The sequence below is a fragment of the Salvelinus namaycush genome, chromosome 19, assembly GCF_016432855.1.
Source record: "Salvelinus namaycush isolate Seneca chromosome 19, SaNama_1.0, whole genome shotgun sequence".
Classification (NCBI taxonomy): domain Eukaryota; kingdom Metazoa; phylum Chordata; class Actinopteri; order Salmoniformes; family Salmonidae; genus Salvelinus; species Salvelinus namaycush.
The window spans coordinates 24,169,589-24,191,759 of NC_052325.1; the positions used below are offsets into that span (position 1 = coordinate 24,169,589).

Sequence of the window (22,171 nt, forward strand, 5' to 3'; positions counted from 1 at the left end):
GGGTTTATGACTTTGTGGCTGTGTTATGTGTGAAATGGAAGGCATCCATTTTGAGAGTGTAGAGTACATACCACGCTGGTGATCTCCTTGACCTTCTTCATGTGTGTGCTGTGTGGAGTGTCATGGCCCAGGGTGTAGCCCTTAGCCTTGTTCTTGTTATACTCCATCTTGTAGACATTCTGGAAAAAGTGATGAGAAAATGTTGCAAGTCACAATTATTCAAATATAGTGTTATGTTGATAAATACACAGTAGTAACAAAATCATACATTTATACATTATATGATTTTATTAAATATTTATTTAATTTTGTTACTTTATTTATTTTTCTGAGAAGAGGGAGACCTTAAAAAAAGTATCTTTAACTGAATGTTGTGTGACGAGGTGAACTCACGTCTCTGATGGCTTTGCTGCGTTTGTGGCTCTCATGCTCGGGAGTCTCCAGGATGGAGGTGAACTTGCTCTTAGCACGCTCATACTGCTCCCTGTACTTCCACTGTGGTGATGGGGGCAGGACACCAGAGTTAGACACACTCACACAGGAGACATTACTGTCAAATCACTATCAACTTACCTTATTAACAGTGTTTCAATTATCTATAGATGATCTATGTGCTTTGCAGATTGATTTTATGAGTTAAGTTTACATGGCTTTATCCATTCCTGATCAAACTAAATGTATGTACTAAAAAAGATAATGACATTTAAAATGTAGTGTAGCATGAAAAGGAGATTCTGTGAAGCGTGACTACAGTACATGTCAATGTAATGAATTAATGCAATGGGAAGACACCATGCACAGGTTGGAACATGCTTTATGGAAACATGCAACACAATGAAATTATGTGCAAAGAGATGTCCACAAACACACAGTGTGAGAATGAAAACAGTGGTTTTCTCATGGTTCATTTTCGTCAGCTGACGTTTGATCAGCTCGTCTGCTTCTACACTGAGTCTTACTGGTGAGTCTGTTGCTATTTCAACATGATTAGTACAGACTAATGATGGTTGTATTTATTTATTATCATTTGGATAAAAAATGTGAACTTAAATAAATGAAAATAAACAAAACTATTGACTTTGTCATAGGAAATATGTATTCCTCATTTAACATACAACGTCTTTCTAGACGGTTCAGTCTGTACTTGTGATGTGGGTTACAGGGAGCGGGATCATAACTTGGGATGAGCTGGGTAGCTTGGGTTCAGAGGTCAGTGGAGATTCAAGAGTGTTTCTGAAGCAGGGAGGAAAAGATGTCCAGAATTTGACAAATGTGGTGGTTGGCGGCAGGTAGCCTAGCAGTTAATAGCGTTGGGCCAGAAACCCAAATCTGTTGATGTGCCCTTCAGCAAGGTACTTAACCTTAATTGGTCCTGTAAGTCGATCTGGATAAGTGCTTCTGCTAAATGACAAATATTGAAATGTGAAAAAATGGGAGTGAAGGAAGCTAATGTCAATTAGGAGTTCAGCATGGATTTCCACAGCTGAAGTTAGCTAGTGCTGAGGCTGGGAAGACAGCTGCAGCAGGAGGGAGAGGGAATCGGGAAAACTCTGCGAGGTGAGCTTGGTTGGTCTGCTGGGCCGATGGACGATTACCTTACACTGCTCCCTGGACTGGTAAATGGCGCTGAGGATGTCTGGGCGGAGCAGCTCATTGCAGCCGTTCTTTAAGAGCACCCTGGCCCTGGATCTATATTTGTTCTGTCCACGGAGGGACACACTAACACACACACAGACACAGCATGCTGAGGACAGGGACAGGGTCAGTGGACAGGACGGGAGTGGACTGGAGAGGAGCTGCGGAGATCTTAGGCCTGGAGTCTGTGTTGTGTCCTCCTGATCTATTCCCTCAGAACCATTACATCTGGTTCAATCTGGTTCAATCAATCAATCATATGGGCTTTTTTTATTAGCTTTTTTTATTTTGTCGATGCTTTTAAAAATGTTGATATTTGTCACGAAAACTGACATGATAAAGGGGTTCAACCAGGTCTACGGGTTTTGACTCTGAGTGCACAGATCAAGGAGAGTGTAGCCGCTCACTCAGAACACCCAAGAGGGCTATTTGAGTGACAGAGTACGACACCTGCTGCGTGAGGAAAAAGAGAGAGAGAGACGTGAACACGAACAACCATGGACATTATATCCATGCGACTACGACCTCCCGCAGGCCTGCAGTCAGATGACCTCATGCACCGGGCTCAGAAGCAGGCTATCTGATAGGCCCAGAGGAGGTAGAGGCGGACGAGGGCGGGGCTTAGCAGGGGGAAAATCATAGCTTTACCTGGCTATTCTTGGCGTTCTCCTTAGCCAGGAGGTTTCTAGGATCATCCAACACACTGCTGTACTTATCCTTGGTCTTCTCATAGGCTGCTCTATAGTGCCTCTGCTCAGAACGTCAAAAAGGAGTTAAAGACAACTGACAAACAAACAGGGAGCTGTGACAGGGGATAAGAAGACTACAGGAAAGAAAGCCAAGGTTAATCCCATGTGAGGAATGAACTGCAGAGACAAAAGAAACTTGAGTGACAACAACACGGTATTGTGGTAGGATTACCTCAAGAAGAAGCAAGGTGCATTCATCATTACAGAAGATATTCATAACGTTATGAACTAATCATGACCATCTTTTACCTTCAAAGCTGAGAATCCAAATGAGATGCAGTAGAAAGAAAACACATGTTATACTCATTACTGCATCTGTTTTTCATAAGATCATTTAAATAAGATCAAATCTATCCAGTATATCCAAATTGAAACCGATATGAATTTGTATAAATGTGTTCCAAAAGTGCGTCTGTGACTTACATCGTTGATAATAACGGAGGCATTCTTGGTGGCCTGGAAGAATGGAGTGTCACAGGTATACTTGAAGTGGTGTCTGTTCTTCTCGAAAGTCGCTTTATAGAGTCTCTGTTTACAAAAGAGAAGAGGAGAAAAAAGACTGGTGGTTATGGAAGACAAAGATACAGTAAGATCTGAGGTTTTTATTGTATTTGCAGCGGTAGATGATTTTCTTTACCTCACTGAAGAGGACCTTGTTCTTCTCAGCCTGGACCATCTCAGGTCTGTCCCACACGTAGCAGCCAATACCCTTCAGCCAATCCAGATCCTCCTTGTACTTGATCTAATATTGGACAGAGAAATTAATGGTGTGGGTCATTCATAAACACACATGTTACATACAATTATTCTAATATGCTGAAATGGACAATACAATTGTTTTATGGTAAACTACCCATTCTAAGTATTCAAATGTACTGAAACTGACAATACAATGATTCTGCTCTGAGGGTATTTTCTGTTGTTAAGGGGACATCACTCACATCGCTGACGTTTTCACCGATGATTCTGCTGTGGAAAAACTCGGGACGGTCGGGCATGGATCTCCATGTACCCAGAGAGTTGATGTACTTCTCTCTGTATTTAACCTGTGTGAAGGAGAGAAAGAGAAGTGTCTTATATCTGTATGATAACATACATGTATACAGTATTTGGCTAAATCCACATACCAAAAGTCTGTTTCATGGGCCAAATCATCCTATTGGATGGTTCTGAGCCAGAAGGCAAAGCTGGTTGAAACAACTTAGTGAATAGGTTGAAAGAGATTACTGGTTGTAATGATGTAATTTCAAACAGTTTTGGTAGCTGGGGAGATCTTTTCTAATTGGCTGACATACTGACCTCGCTGATGTCATCGGTGACCCTACGGTGACACACGATATCCAGGGCATCCTTGACACTGTGGTAGTGTCCCTTGGATCGCTCAAAGCTCTCCTTGTAGCGCAGCTGGAGAGAGAGAGAGAAAGAGAGAAAGAAAGAGAGAGAGAGAGAGAGAGAGAGAGAGAGAGAGAGAGAAAGAAAGAGAGAGAGAGAGAGAGAGAGAGAGAAAGAAAGAGAGAAAGAGAAAGAGAGAGAGAGAGAGAAAAAGAGAAAGAGAGAGAGAGAGAGAGAGAAAGAAAGAGAGAAAGAGAAAGAGAGAGAGAAAAAGAGAAAGAGAGAGAGAGAGAGAGAGAGAGAGAGAGAGAGAGAGAGATAGAGAGAGAGAGAGTGTAATAGGTCAGTCATTTGTAAGAAGGACAACTTAAAGACCAAAGACAGTAGAGGCGGAGGAGGGATCACCAGAGAGCATACTCACATCACTGGATTGTAGGTAGGCCTTCTTGGCCCGGACCAGGATGGGTGTGTCATGGATGCTAGTGTACTTGTGCTTCATCTTCTCATACTGATCTTTGTATTTGATCTGGGGACGAATCAGAGGAGAAGCTGTGTTAGAGCAGCGGTGAAGGGCAAATACTATGGTATCATACTGGGACGTGATACCCAGTATGGTATACGCTGGGTTGTAAGGACGAAAAGTGTTTGAGTTAAATTGCGTTAGAAAGACTTACCTCGCTGAAGACCACCTTCATAGCCCTGGCGTGGTCCATTATGGGGGTGTCCACCTCCGGAGTGAAGTGGGCCCTCTCCTTGGAGGCCAGGTCAGTGTACATATACTGCAGTTATGAGAGACATGAACAAAAATGTCAGAAATCACTTTCTTTGTACCTCATTTTTGTCATTGTTGTGCTTTAAGTTGGTACCAATACAAATCTTAACACAGATATCAGTCCTCCTAAGAGTTCACCAGGTTTATTGTATCTATGAGAGCTAAATTGACTTGCCTTGTTGCTGAGCTGTTGGGCCCATTTGACTCTCTTGACATCGAGGGAGTCCAGGGTGGTGGTGCACTTGGTCTTCTCCACATTGCCCTGGGCTCTGTACATCAGCTGAGGACGAGAGGTTAAAGGTTAACATAGCCACTTAACACTGCCTATTCAGACAGAAAGACAGTAATATATTGTATATTACAATATGATATATTAATAATATATATATATATGTGGGAAATGGTGGGCGATATAGTAGAGAGCATGACTCACGTCGCTCATGTGGGTCTTTAGCTCAGTGACGCGCTGGTACTCTGGTGTGTCCAGGACCACAGTGAAGTTGGCACGGTTCTTCTTTGCCTCAACTTCATAGTTGGCCTGTTGTGGTAAGACAAATGAATATGGATTAGCATGGAGCAGATATATTATAGACAGTATTTGCAGATTGTGTATACTTAGCTAATTACTTAGACTAATCGCCCCATGAGGAGTGTAATCCATCAACTGATTGGTGATTGAAGCCATAATAAAATGAGAAAGAAAGGAACCTACTCTAAACTTGGTAATGTTGCGGACAGTAGACATCTCAGGTGTGTCATACAGGAAGCAGCCAATGCCTCTCAGCCACAGAAGGTCCTCCTTGTATCTCAGCTGGTGATGGAAACAGAGACCCAACGATTACATTACTGTATAATTATTCATTAGGCATGGAGGGACTTAGAAAAGTAACAATAAACCATTAACCCTTCTCATATTCTCACTGAAGTTAACCTAAGTATTCATTGAAAAAAACATATTTCAGTAGTTGTATAGCCTAAATATTGCACGTTTCAGAAGTTGCTTGGCTGCTTTGTTTTCAGTGAGTGAACGTTATTGGGCCACGTACGTCACTGGTGATCTCGTTGACGTGGTTACAGTGTATCATCTGGGGAGTGATGCCCATGGGGATCATGGTGCCTCTGTCAGCAAAGTACTTCCCCTTGTAACACAACTGCATGGGACAGAGGGAGACACACAGCACTTAGAACATGTGGCAAACTAACTTCACAGCAAATAGAACAAATAAATCCATCGTTTTTAAACAAAATGTCTCTAAATATAATGAATGTACAGAATGAATGAAAAAATAGATATAATCATGATGAATTAGACTTGTAGCAAGCATCAACACAAAGCCATAGTAACAAACATCAATGAGCCATAGTAACAAACATCAATGAGCCATAGTAACAAACATCAATGAGCCATAGTAATAAACATCAATGAGCCATAGTAACAAACATCAATGAGCCATAGTAACAAACATCAATGAGCCATAGTAACAAACATCAATGAGCCATAGTAACAAACATCAATGAGCCATAGTAACAAACATCAATGAGCCATAGTAACAAACATCAATGAGCCATAGTAACAAACATCAATGAGCCATAGTAACAAACATCAATGAGCCATAGTAACAAACATCAATGAGCCATAGTAACAAACATCAATGAGCCATAGTAACAAACATCAATGAGCCATAGTAACAAACATCAATGAGCCATAGTAACAAACATCAATGAGCCATAGTAACAAACATCAATGAGCCATAGTAATAAACATCAATGAGCCATAGTAACAAACATCAATGAGCCATAGTAACAAACATCAATGAGCCATAGTAACAAACATCAATGAGCCATAGTAACAAATATCAATGAGCCATAGTAACAAACATCAATGAGCCATAGTAACAAACATCAATGAGCCATAGTAACAAATATCAATGAGCCATAGTAACAAACATCAATGAGCCATAGTAACAAACATCAATGAGCCATAGTAACAAACATCAATGAGCCATAGTAACAAATATCAATGAGCCATAGTAACAAACATCAATGAGCCATAGTAACAAACATCAATGAGCCATAGTAACAAACATCAATGAGCCATAGTAACAAACATCAATGAGCCATAGTAACAAACATCAATGAGCCATAGTAACAAACATCAATGACAATAGTAACAAACATCAATGACAATAGTACAGGAGTGATAATGACAGGATGACAAAAGGTCACGTACGTCGCTGACGGCCTCCTGGGTCATCTTAACCTGTCTGATTTCGGGTGTGTCGTAGGTGGTGTGGATCTTGCCCTTGCCCTTCTCATACAGCTCACGGTACAGACGCTGGGACAGACAGACAGACAGACAGACAGACAAAGAGAGAGGGGAAATAACATCACTACTACTACGCCACAAAACAATCCTTTTAATAATACCAACATACCAGAGTCTTTGACTCTATAACGATTCAACATCTTTCAAGGGATTCATAACAAAAAATATATATAGATGGATCATCAATCAAATTAAATATTTAATAAATGATTATATTTTTCCCAAATAGTGAGGGAAGAGTAGCAGACGTTTGTAATCCTACCGGGTTGGTGACCTTGTTGGCGTTCCTGATGTTGACGAAGCTGACACCTTCTGGGTCCATGGTATAGTTCGTAGCCTTTGACTTTTCATAGTCATTCTTGTACTTCACCTATACAACAACACAATTCCACGAGTGAGGTACTACGATACAAATCCAATATATTACCATTCTACCGTAACTACACATATAGGCTTCCTTTAATTCACCTACCGTACACAACACAACACTGTTCCTAGTGTAACTCCACTACATCCATCCAGTCATCCTACAGTACACAACACTGTTCCTAGTGTAACTCCACTACATCCATCCAGTCATCCTACAGTACACAACACTGTTCCTAGTGTAACTCCACTACATCCATCCAGTCATCCTACAGTACACAACACAACACTGTTCCTAGTGTAACTCCACTACATCCATCCAGTCATCCTACAGTACACAACACTGTTCCTAGTGTAACTCCACTACATCCATCCAGTCATCCTACAGTACACAACACTGTTCCTAGTGTAACTCCACTACATCCATCCAGTCATCCTACAGTACACAACACAACACTGTTCCTAGTGTAACTCCACTACATCCATCCAGTCATCCTACAGTACACAACACTGTTCCTAGTGTAACTCCACTACATCCATCCAGTCATCCTACAGTACACAACACAACACTCCTACAGTATGTGCCTCTCATAACTGAAACTTTGCATCTGAATAGATCATTATTATTTTATTTTTTACAATGACCTCACAGAATGTGAATGGTTCATATTTTATACACAAAGTAAAAAATTGATGAACATTTGAAGAAAATAAAGTGTCTCTTACGCTGCTGGCAACAATGGAATTTTGTTTCGCCTGCTTCATGAGAGGATTGTCGTGGGGAAGAGAGTAGCCAGTGGGCATGAAGTTCTTGTTGGCCTCTTTGTACAAGTTCTGAAGAGAATAAGGAGAGGGGTAATCAGAAGAGGACATAAGATATGAGAATCATAATAGAAATTACAGTCAGCGTTTATATCCAGAAACAGTTTGAGGGAGTAGTTACTATCTATGAATCTTTGAAGTTATGAGTGATGTATGCTTTATAAGAGTGTACTTAAAGTAAAGAAATTATCAAAGAAAATAAGTAAGAATTGAAAACATCTTACATCACTCTGGTTGAAGTTGGCCAGGCGTGCCCTCTCTGTATCCACGGTGACAGCGGGGGAGGAGTTAGTTCCCTTGACATTGGTGGCGTAGTCGTGACGGTAGTGGAGCTGAGAACATGAGAGGATAGAGGACGAATAGGGGAGAACTTAATATGCTTCATCATTGAACGATCTGGCCTTAATGTCCATGTACTCTTGTAATCTCCACCCGGCACGGCCAGAAGAGCACTGGTCACCCCACAGAGCCTGGTTCCTATCTAGGTTTCTTCCTAGGTTCCTGCATTTCTAGGGAGTTTTTCATAGCCAACATGTTTCTACATCTGCATTGCTTGCTATTTGGAGTTTTAGGCTGGATTTCTGTATAAGCACTTTGTGACATCTACTGATGTAAAAAGGGCTTTATAAATGCATTTGATTGATTGATTATTATGAAAATTATTTTAATTCTTAACTTGAATTTGTTCTTAACTGACTCGTCTGATTAAATAAGGGTTAAATAAAACATTAAGATGGTGATATAGAAGTAAGAAGCTTTAATGACAGTACTCACATCGCTCAGGTTCTGAGAACTCAGTTTTGCTGTCTCATAGGTAGGAGTGTCGATGACCACAGAGTAATCCTTGAACGCCTCAATGCCCTTGGCTCTGTACTTGTTCTGGAAGACAAGAACAAACATACAAATACATCCACATCTTTGTCCACATCTGTGGGGTGAATCTGATTCCTACAGTCATTAGATTAGGAGAGGAGAAGAGAGGAGGAGAGGAGAGGAGGAGAGGAGGAAAGACGGATTAAGAAAAATAGGTGAGAGGCATGCGGAGGGAGCATACATCGCTCTGCAGTTTGTCAGCAGCCTTGACTCGCAGGATCTCAGGGGTGTCCCAGGCATAGCAGCCAATTCCCCTCAGCCAGTTCAGGTCATCCTTGTAGAAGATCTGGGGAGTTACAGAAAAATAACAATCAGTTAATGAAGTCATAATGACAAGCAAGAGGAAGTACAGAATTAATGCACTATAACTTAGAACTACATAATATAATGAACTACACACATATAACTGTTAGTTTAGAAGTCATTTCCAATAGTAGTTACTTTGTCTGACACATTCTACCAGATCTTAAATGAACGACTACACCCCAGAAAAAAAAATAACACTAGGTCTTCCTGAAGAACATTTTTTTTATATACTGTATAAAAAATATAAAATCTTTTATTTGAAAATAATATTGTTTATAATAAGTAAGAATAACACATTTTATCCAATTGAATAATTTAACTTCAAATGAAACTGTGATTAAATGCAATGTGAAATCACAATAAATACAGTTTTCCACATAAAAAAAGTGTATTCAAATATTAATTGTTCAGATGACTCACGTCGCTGAGCTGCTCGTTGACCTTGCGTGCCTGGACGTACACCTGCATATCAGGCATACAGATCCACTGGTGCAGGTGCTTCCTGTAACCGATCTCACTGACATGGTTCTGGGTTTGACGGGCTGAAACGACATCTAGCATATCTGGGGGGATGTGGTTCTTTGCCTTGGTCTTCTCATAGTCCGCCTTGTACAATCGCTATATGTAGGGAGGGTACATAAACCATTATGTGTGTCTACATTTCCATGATCAATGTGTTTGACTGCCATATGGAAAGAGTAAAGAGGCGATCATGAAAAAAGGCAACAAGACTCACGTCAAGACCCATCTTTCCAGCTTTGAGGCAGCGGAGAGTTTGTGGGTCGTCCTCCAGGGACTTGGGCAGGGTGTAGAGGGACTTGAACTTCTCATAATCCTCCCTGTATTTAACCTATAGGGAAGGGGATCATATGGGTTGCTTTGAGTAGTGGGCTTTAACAATGTACATGCAACTTTTATGTATGTGATAACTGATAAACCAAATGAATGACATTGAATCTTAGGGATCCAAAACAACAACATTAAACAAATGATGAATTCTCAATAAAGAGCATCAAAAGTTAAAAAAAAAAATGTCTTGTACTACTAAAGGGTTTTAAGTTGGGTGCAATGTTGAACTCACATTGCTGAGGATGACCTTCTGTTGTTTGGCGTGTTTCAGGGCGTGGGAGTCTGATGGCAGCGTGTAATCCTTAGCCTTGATCTTGTCCCAGGCAGATGTATATGTTTTCTAGATGACACAAAACGAAAGATAAACATTCTAAATACAGCATTTAAAATCCTAATAGGTCATTTGGAGACATAGTGTCTGTCGACAGTAGAGCCACACTCACGGTGCTGTAGATGTCCTTGAGGTTGGCATTGTGTGCGTAGTCGTAGGTATCCAGAATGGTGGTATAGATATGCTTGTCTTTCTGGTAAGCCTCCCTATAGTTCAGCTGTGGAGATAAAGAGCATATGTTTTGATACAAAGCGGATTTTAAACATTTTTATACTATTAGAAGAATTGTGTAGTATGATGTAGTATAGTATAGATTTCTGTATAGTACATCTGACACTCACATCACTGGCCCAGGTGTGACCCAGGAGAGCAGTCACGTAGACAGGGGTGTCTGTCACGATGGAGTAGTTGTTGAATTCCTTCTTACCCTCCTCCTTATATTTGATCTGTGAGAAAACAAATGTGAGAAGGTTAATAAACCATGGTCACGTGTGGCTCAGTTGGTAAGAGCAAGGTGCTTGCAATGCCAGGGTTGTGGGTTCAATTCCCACAGGGGACCAGTATGAACATGTATGCACTCACTACTGTAGGTCGATCTCGATAAAAGCATCTGCGAAATGACTAAAATGTAATAGTCTCCAAGCAGGAATATCCCTTTTTAAATAGTCTCTTATCACTATTATGATAAAATATACTATTTATTTAGTATTTATGATGGACAGGTAGTCAATCATTAACAAACGAAAGACTAGGGGAGTCATTGGTATAAATTACAGTAAGTGTGACAGAGGTGACGTCTCTCTTTGTACTCACATCGCTCTGCAGCAGGTGGGCATTCTTGGCACGGACAAGCTCAGGTGTGTCCCAAACATAGCAACCAATACCCTTTATCCAGCTCAGGTCTTCTTTGTAGTACACCTAGCAGACAGATAGACAATACCACAACGCAGAGATCAGATCAGTTGGATTTATTGGGATTTTACAAATACTGTGATAGTGTACGGTAGTGTAGCTAACTAAGGACAGCAGAGGGATGAGGAACAGATGAACCTACATTATAATTACTTCTATTTGTTTCTTAAATACAGCATGTCATTGTATTGTTTTTAAACTATATATATACACTGAACAAAAATATAAACGGAACATGCAACAATTTCAAAGATTTTACTGAGTTACAGTTCATATAAGGAAATCACTCAATTGAAATAAATTCATTAGGTCCTAATCTATGTATTTCGCATGACTGGGCAGGGGTACAGCCATGGGTGGGTCTGAGAGGGCTTAGCCGCCCCGACAGACAATCCCGCGAGTAAAGAAGCCCGATGCGGAGGTCCTGGGCTGGACCTGGCACGTGGTCCTGGCACATGGTCTGCGGTTGTGAAGCCGGTTGGACATACTGCCTAATTCTCTAAAACGACGTTGGAAGCAGCTTATGGTAGAGAAATGAACATTACATTCTCTGGCAACAGCTCTGGTCGACATTCCTGCAGCCAGCATGCTCCCTCAAAACTTGAGACATCTGTGGCATTGTGTTATGTGACAAACGGCATATTTTTAAAGTAGCCTTTTATTGCCCCCAGCACAAGGTGCTCCTGTGTAATGATCATGCTGTTTAATCAGCTTGTTGATATGCTACACCTGTCAGGTGGATTAATTATCTTGGCAAAGGAGAAATGCTCACCAATAGGGATGCAAACAAATGTGTGCACAACATTTTAGAGAAATAAGCTTTTTGTGCGTAGGGAACATTTCATGGGACCAACACTTCACAAGTTTTTTTGTTCAGTGTATTTTTTCACTTATTTGTAAAGTATGTCTTGAACATGTGCGAAATACAACATACATCACTCAGGATCTCATTGTTCTTGCGGGCTCTGATAAGGTCCTGCTGGTCGGGGTGGCAGGTCCAGTTGTGCAGTAAGGTGCGATACAGCACGTCACTGAGCATGTCCTGGCACCTCTTAGCCACCATGTTGGGAATGATGTCAGCGGGGATGTGGTTCTTGGCCTTGTTGGTATTATACTCCTTCTGGTAATTCCTCTGGAAGAAAGAACAGGGCACTGTGTTCAGATCTCCAGATACGTGGATTATTTTCAAATCAAAAATATAATAAAATCAAATGAAAGCATATTTGTCACATGCACAGGATAAACGTGGTGCACAGAGTACAATAAAATGCATACCTGCAGGTTCATAAATTGCAACAACAAAATAAGATTAGAAGTAAGTAAAGAATATTCAATAAAATAAAATAACAAACAAGTAGGAGAACCTGACAGAACTAAACATATGAATAGGAAAGTATATCTAAGGAGTAAATATGGCATATTCCAAGTTCCAACAGAGTATAATTGTTAACTTTATTTATACAGGTAGATTTCAGAACAAATTCTTAATGACGACCTGCTGTTGTTTTACTGTATATTTGGCGACTGTAGCGACTGGATTATCATGTGTGCGATTTACTAGATTATACTGTTTAAGTGATATCTTATTATATGTGAACATACCATTTTTTTTATTTAACCTTTATTTAACTAGGCAAGTCAGTCAAGAACAAATTCTTATTTACAATGACAGCCTACCGGGGAACAGTGGGTTAACTGCCTTGTTCAGGGGAAGAACGACAGATTTTTACCTTGTCAGTTCGGGGATTCGATCCAGCAACTTTTCAGTGACTGGCCCAACGCTCTAATCACTAGGCTACCTGCCGTCCTGAATATGCAGCAGTATCATATTTTACTAGATATACTAATGATATACTATAGATATACTATACTATAGATATACAGTAGATATATTGATGTATTATTGTTGTATCATATCTTACTAGATATGCTGTAGATATATTATATAATTATAGTAGTATTATATTTTACTAGATAGACTAGATATACTATATTATTATAGCAGTAATATATTACCTAGATGTACGGTAGATATACTATAATATTATAGCATTATCATATTTTACTAGATAATCTGTAGATATACTATAGTATTATAGCAGTATTTTATTTATTAGGTATACTGTAGAAACCCCTTGACGTTTTCCATATTTTGTTAGGTTACAGCCTTATTCTAAAATTGATTAAATCGTTTTTTTTTCACTCATCAATCTACACACAATACCCCATAATGACAAAGCAAAAACAGGTTTTCGAAATTTTCATTCAGAGCCTTTACTCAGCACTTTGTTGAAGCACCTTTGACAGCGATTACAGCCTTGAGTCTTCTTGGGTATGATGCTACAAGTTTGGCACAGCTGTATTTGGAAAGTTTCTCCCATTCTTCTCTGCAGATCATCTCAAGCTCTGTCAGGTTGGATAGGGAGTGTTGGTGCCCAGATATTTTCAGGTCTCTCCAGAGATGTTACTGTAGATCGGGTTCAAGTCCGGGCTCTGGCTGGGCCACTCAAGGACATTCAGAGACTTGTCCCGAAGCCACTCCTGCGTTGTCTTGGCTGTGTGCTTAGGGTCGTTGTCCTGTTGGAAGGTGAACCTTCCCGCCAGTCTGAGGTCCTGAGTGCTTTGGAGCAGGTTTTCATCAAGGATCTCTCTGTACTTTGCTCCGTTCATCTTTGCCTCGATCCTGACTAGTCTCCCAGTCCCTGCCGCTGAAAAACATCCCCACAGCATGATGCTGCCACCGTAGGGGGGGGGGGGGGGGGTCAATGTAGGGATGGTGCCAGGTTTCCTCCAGACGTGACGCTTGGCATTCAGGCCAAAGAGTTCAATCGTGGTTTCATCAGACCATAGAATCTTGTTTCTCATGGTCTTAGAGTCTTTTGTTGCCTTTTGGCAAACTCCAAGCGGGCTGTCATGTGCCTTTTTAATGAGTGGCTTCCATCTGGCCACTCTACCATAAAGGCCTTATTGGTGGTGCTCTAGAGCTCTGTCAGAGTGACCATCGGGTTCTTGGTCACCTCCCTGACCAAGGCCCTTCTACCCCGATTGTTCAGTTTGGCTGGGCGGCCAGCTCTAGGAAGAGTCTTGATTGTTCCAAACTTCTTCCATTTAAGAATGATTGAGGCCACTGTGTTCTTGAGGACCTTCAATGCTGCAGCAATGTTTTGCTACCCTTCCCCAGATCTGTGCCTCGACACAATCCTGTCTCAGAGCTCTACGGACAATTCCTTCTACCTCATGGCTTGGTTTTTCCTCTGACATGCACTGTCAACTGTGGAACCTTATATAGACAGGTGTGTGCCTTTCCAAATCATGATTAATCAATTGAATTTACCACAGGTGGACTCCATTCAAGTTGTAGAAACATCTCAAATATGATCAATGGAAACAGGCACCTGAGCTCAATTTCGTGTCTCATAGCAAAAGGTCTGAATAAGGTATTTCAGGTAAAAAAAATTGCAAAAATATCTTAAAACCTGTTTCACTTTGTCATTATGGGGTATTGTGTGTAGATTGCTGAGGATTTTTTTTGTTAATTAATTTTAGAATAAGGCTATAACGTAACAAAATGTGGAAAAAGTCAGGGGGTCTGAATACTTTCCGAAGGCACTGTATACTATAGTATTAAAAACTATAGCCCATAAAATTGTCAGAGACTCCAGTCACCCAAGTCATAGACTGTTTTCTCTGCTACCGCATGGCAAGCGGTACCGGAGCGCCAAGTCTAGGACCAAAAGGCTCCTTAACAGCTTCTAACTTCAAGCCATAAGACTGCTGAACAATTAATCAAATGGCCACCGGACTATTACATTGACCCCCCCCCCCCCCCCCCCCCCCCCCCAATTTGTTTTGTACACTGCTGCTACTCGCTGTTTATTATCTATGCATAGTCACTTCACCCCTACCTACATGTACAAATTACCTCAACTAACCTGTACCCCCGCACACTGACTCGGTACCGGTACCCCCTGTATATAGCCTCGTTATTGTTATTTTATTGTGTTACTTTTTATTACTTTTTACTTTAGTTTATTTGGTAAATATTTTCTTAACTCTTCTTGAACTGCACTGTTGGTTAAGCGCTTTTAAGTAAGCATTTCACAGTAAGGTCTACAATTGTTGTATTCGGCGCATGTGACAAATAAAGTTTGATTCGATTTTTTTGATTTATAGCAGTATCATATCTTAATAGATAAACTGTAGATATTTTATACAATTATAGCAGTATTATTTCTTACTAGATAGACTGTAGATATACTATCGTATTATAGCATTATTATATGTATTAAATATACTGTAGATATACTATAGTATTATAGCAGTATCATATCTTACTAGATATACTGTAGCTATATTATATAATTATAGCAGTATTATATCTTACTAGACAGACTGTAGATATACTGTAGAGTACTATAGTATTATAGCAGTATTATATCTTACCAGACAGACTGTAGATATACTGTACTATAGTATTATAGCAGTAGTATATCTTACTAGATATACTGTAGATATATTACAGAATTCTAGCAGTATAATATCTTACCAGGCCCTTCTGTTTCTCCTGTTCTCCACAGCGCATCACCTCAGGGAAGTCCACCAGGGTGTCAGCCAGGTAGTGGCCCTTGGCCTTCTCATGGGTGTCATGGTACTTAGCCTGAAAGGTTTCAGTTTCAAAGAAAAAAACGAATGTCATCATTGATTGCAGGGAGCAAAGAGCTTTGTTGATACAGCAAGTATACATAGCACAGCACAGTGGACAAACAATCTCTGCTATATTTACATGTTTTCCATCTGCTTCTGTTGCCACAGCAACATATGCAACCACTAGCAGTTACTAATTGATATGATCAGATTGTTTAAAGACAAACTGACACACATTTAACACATTTAAAGAAATCCAATATATTACCAACTATTCTGATTAGATTTAGTAGTACTAAAGTCACGTGTCAGTTGCTCTTTAATTATGTATATTTAATAGTAATAATCATCATATTCTTTCCTGTTAATCATGATATTTGTATTGCTGGTTGTCAAGAGACTATAAATTAGACTCACGTCGCTGACAATCTCCCTGGTCTTCTTGGCTCCGACTACAGGGATGTAATGAGCGTCCAGCTGGTAACCAGTAGCTTTGCTTTCATCCCAGGCCAGTTTGTAGTATTTCTACAAATGACAACAAAACAATCCACAATGTAAAAATCGTTTCAGACATGTATTTATTTTGTATAACATAGAAATAATAAAATGTATTAATTATTATCTACATTATTAAAATGATATTTTGTATATAAAATTAGACATTTATGCAGATAAGTGTTTCTGTGAAGACCAAGTCCTATGGATGTAGAGTACTTTACCTCACTGATGACCTTGGCGACCTCTCTGCTATGGGCCAGCTGGGGTGTGTCCTCTGAGCCGATGTACTTGCCCTTCTCCGCATTGAAGGTCTCCTTGTATTTCAGCTTTACAACAGAAGGACATATAGGCACAGGTTATGATCAATTTGAAGGATCCCGCTCAACACAATGTCCTCACATGTTTCTTGAGGTATGGGTCAAAGGCTATCTGAATGAGGTACTCTATCCTACCAGGGTTGCTTCCAAATAATACTTTGAAACAGTGGAAATGTGCATCCAAAAAAGGGGAATATATGTACAATGTCATGATCAAGTATTTGCCCCCTTTTTTTTGTTATTTGTAAACACAGGTTCAATTGATCTAATATTATGTTTTGGTTGAAGATCTGATAACATTCAAGATCAAAAATATGCAAAAATAGAGAAATTCAGAAAGGGGTCAAATACTTTTTCATGGCCCTGTAGTTGTTTTACTTTGGTAAACTTAGCTAAGATAAAATCTAAAGTAGTAAAATAATTCAGTCACATCACTGAGGTTAAAAGCATTGATGGTGGCCAGGATATGCTCAGGACGATCCACGATGTGTGTGTATTTGGCAAAGTTGTCTTTGGCATCCTTCTTGTAAAGCCTCTGCAAAAAGACATTAGAGAGAAAGAAAGACATGGTAAGAATTCACTGAAGGACAGCAAACACATACAGTACTAATGACTGATATGTGAGGAGCAGAATGTGCCCAATGAAACCTAGAACCATACCAACAGCTTGGATACAGATAAAGGAACCTACCTCGTTCATGATCTTCTGGGCATTTCTGACTTTGACGTGATCGACACAATCGGCAGCAACCCATCCACATCCACGGAGCCATTCCATATCGGCCTTGTAGACAACCTGCAGACAGACAGAGGACAGAGTCAGACAAACAATAATTTTACCTAGAGGTATAAAAGGGGGGTGGTGGGAGAGAGAGGGGGGAAGAGAGGGGGAGATAGAGAAGGGGAGAGGGAGAGAGGAGGGGGAGAGAGCGAGAGAGTGAGAGAGAAAGAGAGAGGGGGGAGAGGTAGAGAGAGAGAGGGAGAGGGGGTGGAAAGAGAGGGAGAGGGGAGAGAGAAAGGGAGAGGGGGAGAGAGAAACAGAGGGGAGGGAGAGAGAGGGAGGGGGAGGGAGAGGGGAGGGAGAGAGAGGGATAGAGATATATACTGAGAGTACAAAATATTAGGAACACCTTCCTAATATTGAGTTGCACCCCCTTTTGCCCTCAGAACAGCCTCAATTCGTCAAGGCATGAACTCTACAAGGTGTCGAAGCGTTCAACAGGGATGCTGGCCCATGTTGACTCCAATGCTTCCCACAGGTGTGTCAAATTGGGTGGATGGCCTTTGGGTGGTGAACCATTCTTGATACACAATGGAAAATGTTGCGTGTGAAAACCCCAGCAGCGTTGCAGTTCTTGACACACTCAAACCAGTGCACCTGGCACCTACTACCATACCCTGCTCAAACGCACTTTAATACTTTGTCATGCCCATTTACCCTCTGAATGGCATACATACATAATCCATGTCCCAATTGTCTCAAGGCTTAAAAATGATTATTTAACCTGTCTCCTCCCCTTCATCTACACTGATTGAAGTGGATTTAACATGTGACCTCAACAAGGGATCAGATTCACCTGGTCAGTCTATGTCATGGAAAGAGCAGGTGTTCCTAATGTTTTGTACACTCAGTGTATATGTATCCTGGAAGCCCTAAAGCATAACGGACATACTGTAATTGTTAAGTTGTGTCAGGTAGGCCTATCTATCTACTCACGTCACTCTGAAGGTCGTAGGCTTTGCGGGCCTGTGTGACATCAGTGGAGTCTGGCAGACAGGTCCAGTTATGTAGACGGGTCCTGTAGTGGTTGTCATTGACCTGGACCTGGCATTTTTTGGCCAGCTCAAAGGACAACATGTCCACTGGCAGATGGAACTTGGTCTTGGACTTGTTGAAGTCCTTCTTATACAGAGCATCACTGGCAATCTTGGCTGAGTTCAGAGCCAGCATGAGCAGAGGGTCATCCTCGACACAGCGGGCTCCAATGTGGTGGCCAGCCTGCTTGCGATATTCTGCCTTGTATTTGTGCTGTGAAAGAGACACGTAAAGTATCAAAGTGTGCCTTACTGAGTGCAATTGAATTGACTGTTTATTTATACATACAGAGACTGCAATAGAGATCTAAGCATTAGGAAATAAAACGGCACTGAGAGAGTGGATATGTTGAGTCCCTTACACACTCCACAGGATACTAAGAACATTATGTAGTCAATGTTATCTTTATTGGGAGTGAACGGACACTACTGTTCCATTAGATTTAGATGAGATAAGTATCAATGACAACCTGTTTAAATAAAGGAAAACACTGTGATACTCACGTCACTCTGGACTTTATTGTTGTGGATGCACTGCTTGATGGGAACAGCATCTCCGGGCATGAAGAAGCCGGTAGCTTTGACCTTATCCCAGTCCTTGGTGTATAGTTTCTGTGAACAGGAAGATAGATAGAAACGGAGATTACAGAATGTAAAGGTAATATTTTGTGACTACACTACATGTATTAGGAGCATTTTCTTCAGTTTTTCTTTCTTATTTATTTCAAAATAGAAAGTGGAATTCCCCTCTACCTTCATTATTCTTGATGCTTTATTCAGACTGGCAAAGGCACTTTGAGCATTTCAAATGTCTGAGAACTCTGATGTAAAGAAAGAAAAGGTATCTTACCGGATGGAGATTCTTGGCCACCTCTCTTGCTGTTGCCAGTCCTGGGGTGTCTGTGATCGTGTACTTAGTCTTCTCTGTGTGCCACAGTGCACGGTAATTAGCCTGCACAACAACAAAAAAACACAAAAGCAATTGATTAGTATTGTACTTAATGTCTACTATTCTTGTTGCTTCAACAGTCCAATGTTTTTTTCCTTCGTTGTGATACCTATTATCCACAGAATGTGAGAAGTTCCAAAAACATTGTGATTCTTTCATGTGTTATAACATGTCAGAATTGTCCCATGTCCCGACCCACCTCATTGAGGATATCTGCAGCGTTCTTGGCGCAAACCATGTCTATTCTGTCCACAGGAGCTGTGAACTTCTGCTGATCCAACTTGACACGGTAGCCTCTCTGCAAGACAACATCAACAATGTCTACATCAACAACAACAGTCAAATCAACCATCAATACATGTCATTAAATGTTAACCTGTTTCAGTCCACAAATTTAAAAAAATCAGGCAGATGACAGACACTTGCTTGCAGGCATATATTACTATATAACTATACTATCATATTATTCTATATATATATATAATTATTATTACATATATTATAACTTTTAAATGACTTACATCAGCCAGGACCGCTTGGGCGTGTTTCACTTTCAAGACCTCCACAGACTCATGGGGGTTCCAACCACATCCCCTCAGCCACTCCAGATCAGCCTTGTACACAGCCTGGGAAAAGACAACAGGGTGTTGGCATAGGGGTCAATGTGTCACTAAACACTGATAGCCTTTCCCAAATATGAATGAACAGAGGGTTAAAAACAACAAAGATATATGGGGTGAGGATGTCCCTGAAATACTTTGAGGTGAATACAGCATGTACAACATATTATCATAACCAACTAATTACAATTTCATACAGGGATAAAAAAAGGGATGAGAAGTATTTATTAGTATTTATTTTATTAGTACTGTAGAGCGGCCCAGCTCCCGAAGTGACTCTTTACACTGTATGCAAGAATTTCCTTTGTGTTGTCTTAGGAATTCGGCATTATCTCTCCAACCCCCATTATGTCACACCTCTGGGTAGCAGAGGTTATGTTGTGATAACATCATGCCTCTCTCTCTCTCATCATCCCTAGAATATACCTTGCAATGCTCGTTAATGCTTTTTTAACTTAAGTGCATGCCTTGTATAATGTATTGTTCATTTTACAAAGTAATTAAAAACACATTTAGAATTCCATTCTCAGACCTTTCTTGATTGCCTATTATTGTAACTCAACTATAGTCTCTTGCTTATTGCTAAATCATCTTTATGGGGTCAGATATTCAGTTTAATAGACTTTGATTATATTAGTTGCAGTCTTATTATGGGTTGCATGTGAGGTGTATACAATATGCATTTATATAAAATATTACCCCACTACAGGATCCCTATTAACAGTTGTAAAAGCAGAAGCTACTCTTCCTTGTGTCCAAATATGGTAAAACTCACATCGCTCTGCAGATCATAGGTTTTCCTGGCCTGGACGACATCAGTGGAGTCTGGCAGACAGGTCCAGTTGTGCAGGTGAGTTCTGTAGTTGAAGTCGTTGACCTGGACCTGGCATTTCTTGGCCAGTTCAATGGTCAGCATGTCCACTGGGAGGTGGAACTTGGTCTTGGACTTGTTGAAGTCCTTCTTGTACAGAGCATCACTGGCAATCTTGGCTGAGTTCAGAGCCAGCATGATCAGAGGGTCTTCCTCGACGCAGCGGGCTCCAATGTGGTGGCCAACCTGCTTACGGTAGCCCTCGTGGTATTTGTACTGAGGGAAAAAAAGGAGGATCAGAGAGTTATTTCCACTGACTCCATTAAATCAAGTGACCTAAATGAAATGGACGCCGACTTCAGTCATTTTCTCTTACGTCGCTGATGATGTCTCTAGATTTTCTGGCCTTCAGCACAGCGATGGCGTCCTCCTTGATGTGGTATCCCTTAGCCTTGTCGGCATCCCAATCCTTAGTGTATAGTTTCTGTGAAATGGAAAGATTATTGCGTTGGTAAGTCAAATAATAATATCTGGGCATACTGTTATGTGAATTTAAACAAAACATGTCTACAGGTTTCTTTATTTGTGTATCTGAATCAATGTCATTATATTGTTGTTGACTGAATCTGTTCATTGCACATACTATAAATAAAACAAAGGAGACATCCATAGTACGTGCCTTGGCAGTGTGCAAAGCGTTCAGTGAAGCAGACTTACGTTGCTGATGGCGATAGCATTAGCCTTGGACAGCACCAGAGAAGGTAGATCATTGTTCAGGTGGATATTGGTCTTCTCAGTATCCCAAACCTCTCTATATTTCCTCTGTGAAAAGCAACAAACACACACAATCAAAGAGTTAATGATAAATCCAACCACTGTTATCGCAGACTAGATCTATATTTCACAAAATGTCTATCTCTGCAGTTACCAGAAATGCTTTTTTACAAAGAGACCAAGATAACAGGTCAGGTTTGGCTACTTCAATAGAAGGACACTTCAATGGCTAAAAGCCAAGTACTCACATCACTGAGGATCTCAGCGTTCTGCTTCGACAGGACAACCTCTGGAGAGTCAACAACACTGGTGAACTTGATTGAGCTGGGGGGCTGGCGGTACAGCCTTTCGTTGAGAATAGTTTGGGCATTCTTAGCCTTGATGACATCCACAGAACCCTGGGGCAACCAGCCGCACCCTCTGAGCCACTCCAGATCAGCCCTGTACACCGCCTGGAAGGAAGGAACCAT

General features: G+C 40.7%; 1 protein-coding gene across 1 annotated transcript in view; it reads right to left on the reverse strand.

Moving 5' to 3' along the window:
- LOC120063948 (nebulin-like) overlaps window positions 1–22,171 on the reverse strand; it is a 93,435-nt gene that overhangs the window by 26,047 nt on the left and 45,217 nt on the right. The window contains 41 exon segments of the mRNA XM_039014257.1: window positions 72–179; window positions 394–495; window positions 1,596–1,700; window positions 2,284–2,385; window positions 2,808–2,912; window positions 3,022–3,126; window positions 3,326–3,430; window positions 3,684–3,788; window positions 4,138–4,242; window positions 4,391–4,495; window positions 4,664–4,768; window positions 4,922–5,026; window positions 5,201–5,299; window positions 5,535–5,639; window positions 6,719–6,823; window positions 7,077–7,184; window positions 7,907–8,014; window positions 8,227–8,334; window positions 8,777–8,881; window positions 9,057–9,161; window positions 9,602–9,799; window positions 9,918–10,031; window positions 10,263–10,370; window positions 10,474–10,578; window positions 10,703–10,807; window positions 11,175–11,279; window positions 12,208–12,405; window positions 15,820–15,930; window positions 16,335–16,442; window positions 16,637–16,741; window positions 17,163–17,267; window positions 17,424–17,528; window positions 18,450–18,761; window positions 19,052–19,159; window positions 19,398–19,499; window positions 19,696–19,794; window positions 20,018–20,122; window positions 20,892–21,203; window positions 21,304–21,411; window positions 21,645–21,749; window positions 21,950–22,153. Of these exon segments, the coding sequence (XP_038870185.1) occupies window positions 72–179; window positions 394–495; window positions 1,596–1,700; window positions 2,284–2,385; window positions 2,808–2,912; window positions 3,022–3,126; window positions 3,326–3,430; window positions 3,684–3,788; window positions 4,138–4,242; window positions 4,391–4,495; window positions 4,664–4,768; window positions 4,922–5,026; window positions 5,201–5,299; window positions 5,535–5,639; window positions 6,719–6,823; window positions 7,077–7,184; window positions 7,907–8,014; window positions 8,227–8,334; window positions 8,777–8,881; window positions 9,057–9,161; window positions 9,602–9,799; window positions 9,918–10,031; window positions 10,263–10,370; window positions 10,474–10,578; window positions 10,703–10,807; window positions 11,175–11,279; window positions 12,208–12,405; window positions 15,820–15,930; window positions 16,335–16,442; window positions 16,637–16,741; window positions 17,163–17,267; window positions 17,424–17,528; window positions 18,450–18,761; window positions 19,052–19,159; window positions 19,398–19,499; window positions 19,696–19,794; window positions 20,018–20,122; window positions 20,892–21,203; window positions 21,304–21,411; window positions 21,645–21,749; window positions 21,950–22,153 (5,022 nt within the window).